Source organism: Dipodomys spectabilis, unplaced genomic scaffold (genome assembly GCF_019054845.1).
Source record: "Dipodomys spectabilis isolate Male_0828 unplaced genomic scaffold, ASM1905484v1 ptg000868l, whole genome shotgun sequence".
Taxonomy (NCBI): Eukaryota; Metazoa; Chordata; class Mammalia; order Rodentia; family Heteromyidae; genus Dipodomys; species Dipodomys spectabilis.
This window is the reverse complement of record NW_024871545.1, coordinates 2,501-5,000: the sequence shown is the minus strand read 5'-3', so window position 1 is coordinate 5,000 and position 2,500 is coordinate 2,501. Positions and strand designations below refer to the sequence as shown.

Below are 2,500 nucleotides of genomic sequence, written 5' to 3'. Positions count from 1 at the left end.
GGCTGTCTGTCTCTGTGTTCCGTCCGTCCGTCCGTCCGTCCGTCAGGGTCACGCATGTCCCCCCCCCCCCCCCCCCCGCAGACCCACGAGGAGACCACGTGCGTGGTGACGGTCGCCGGCCTGGATCCCGGGCTCTGCCTCAGTTTCCGTGCCCGCGCCGCCCCGCGCCCGGCCGTCTACGGCCCCGAGGCCCAGCCGGGGGACTGGACTCGAGAGACGCACTGGACGGGTGGGCGGCCGGCCGGTGAGCGCGGGGGGGGGGGGCGGACGGACGGACGGACAGACGGACAGAGAGACAGGGAGAGAGACAGACAGACGGACAGACGGACAGACAGGGAGAGAGAGACAGAGGGACAGACGGACAGACAGATGGACAGACAGACAGACGGGGAGAGAGACAGGGAGAGACAGACAGAGAGACAGAGAGACAGAGGGACAGACGGACAGACAGAGAAACGGATGGACAGACAGAGAGACGGACAAACAGACAGAGAGATGGACAGACGGATGGACGGACAGAGAGACAGGGAGAGAGACAGACAGATGGACAGACGGACAGACGGGGAGAGAGACAGACAGACGGACAGACGGACAGACGGGGAGAGAGACAGAGGGACAGACGGACAGACAGATGGACAGACAGACAGATGGACAGACAGATGGACAGAGACAGGGAGAGACAGACAGAGAGACAGAGGGACAGAGGGACAGACGGACAGACAGAGAAACGGACGGACAGACAGAGAGACGGACAAACAGACGGACAGATGGACAGACTGACGGACGGACAGACAGACACAGACAGACAGATGGACAAACTGACGGATGGACAGAGAGACAGACAGATGGACAGACAGAGAGACAGAGGGACAGACGGACAGACAGAGAAACGGACGGACAGAGAGACAGAGGGACAGACAGAGAGACGGACAAACAGACGGACAGATGGACACACAGAGAGACAGAGGGACAGACAGAGAGACGGACAAACAGATGGACAGATGGACAGACAGACGGACGGACAGACAGACACAGACAGACAGACAGACAGACAGACAGATGGACAAACTGACGGATGGACAGAGAGACAGAGAGACAGACAGATGGACAGACAGAGAGACAGAGGGACAGACGGACAGACAGAGAAACAGACGGACAGAGAGACAGAGGGACAGACAGAGAGACGGACAAACAGACGGACAGATGGACAGACGGATGGACGGACAGACAGACACAGACAGACAGACAGACAGATGGACAAACTGACGGATGGACAGAGAGACAGACAGACAGACAGGGAGAGAGACAGACGGACAGACAGACAGGCAGGCGGACAGACGGACAGATAGATGGACAGATGGACAGACAGATGGACGGGTGGACAGAGACAGGGAGAGACAGACAGAGAGATGGACAGAGAGACAGAGACGGATGGACAGACGGACAGAAGGACAAACAAACGGACAGAGACAGACAGACAGATGGACAGATGGATGGATGGATGAACAGACAGATGGACAGACAGACAGATGGACGGACGGATGGACACACAGACACAGACAGACAGACAGATGGACAAATGGACAAACTGACGGATGGACAGAGAGACAGACAGACATAGAGACAGACGGATGGACAGACAGACGGACAGATGGACAGATGGACAGATGGACAGAGAGAGAGAGAGACAGACAGACAGACCGATAGATGGACGGACAGACAGACGGATAGACATAGAGACAGACAGACAAATGGACAGACAGACAGGGACAGATGGACAGATGGATGGACCCATGGACACAGACAGACAGACAGAGAGAGACGGACGGACAGAGACCGACAGACGGAGGACAGACAGAGCGACAGACGGACAGACAGACAGACAGGTGGACACTTGGATGTACAGACAGACAGACAGACAGACGGACACACATGGATGGACAGACAGATGGACGGACAGACAGACAGATGGAAACACAGACGGACGAACAGACAGATGGACAGACGGAAGGATGGACAGACAGACAGATGGATACACATGGATGGATGGACAGACGGACAGACAGACAGATGGGACGATGGACAGACAGATGCACAGACAGACAGAGATAGACACAAACGGACAGACAGTTGGATGGACAGACGGACAGGTGGGACAGGTGGACAGAGTCACACAGAGAGACAGACAGACGTGGAGACTGACAGATGGACGGACGGAGAAGAGAGACACATCGACAGACAGACAGACGAGCGGACAGATGGACGGACGGAGAGACGGACGGGCCGGGCGTCTGCCGCTGTCTCCGCAGAGCACTGTGAGCCGAGCCCGGCCTCCGTCCCGGCCCTGGCCTGGCGCTGCCCTGCGGCCTGGCCGCCAGCCTGCTGCTGCTGCTGTGCACGTGGAGGCTGAGCAGGTGAGGCTGGGCCTCCACCCACCCCCGGCCTCCACCCAGCCCCGGCCTCCACCCTGGGCCTCCACCCTGGGCCTCCACCTGGGCCT

General features: G+C 58.4%; 1 protein-coding gene across 1 annotated transcript in view; it reads left to right on the top strand.

Annotated features, from left to right (window-relative positions):
* Positions 1-2,500, top strand: part of LOC122102764 (cytokine receptor-like factor 2) — an 11,253-nt gene that overhangs the window by 6,406 nt on the left and 2,347 nt on the right. Inside the window, exons 5-7 of the mRNA XM_042673474.1 lie at positions 82-244; positions 2,310-2,399; positions 2,454-2,500. The exon at positions 2,454-2,500 is cut by the window's right edge and continues 183 nt beyond it. Of these exons, the coding sequence (XP_042529408.1) occupies positions 82-244; positions 2,310-2,399; positions 2,454-2,500 (300 nt within the window). The remainder of the gene's footprint in view (positions 1-81; positions 245-2,309; positions 2,400-2,453) is intronic.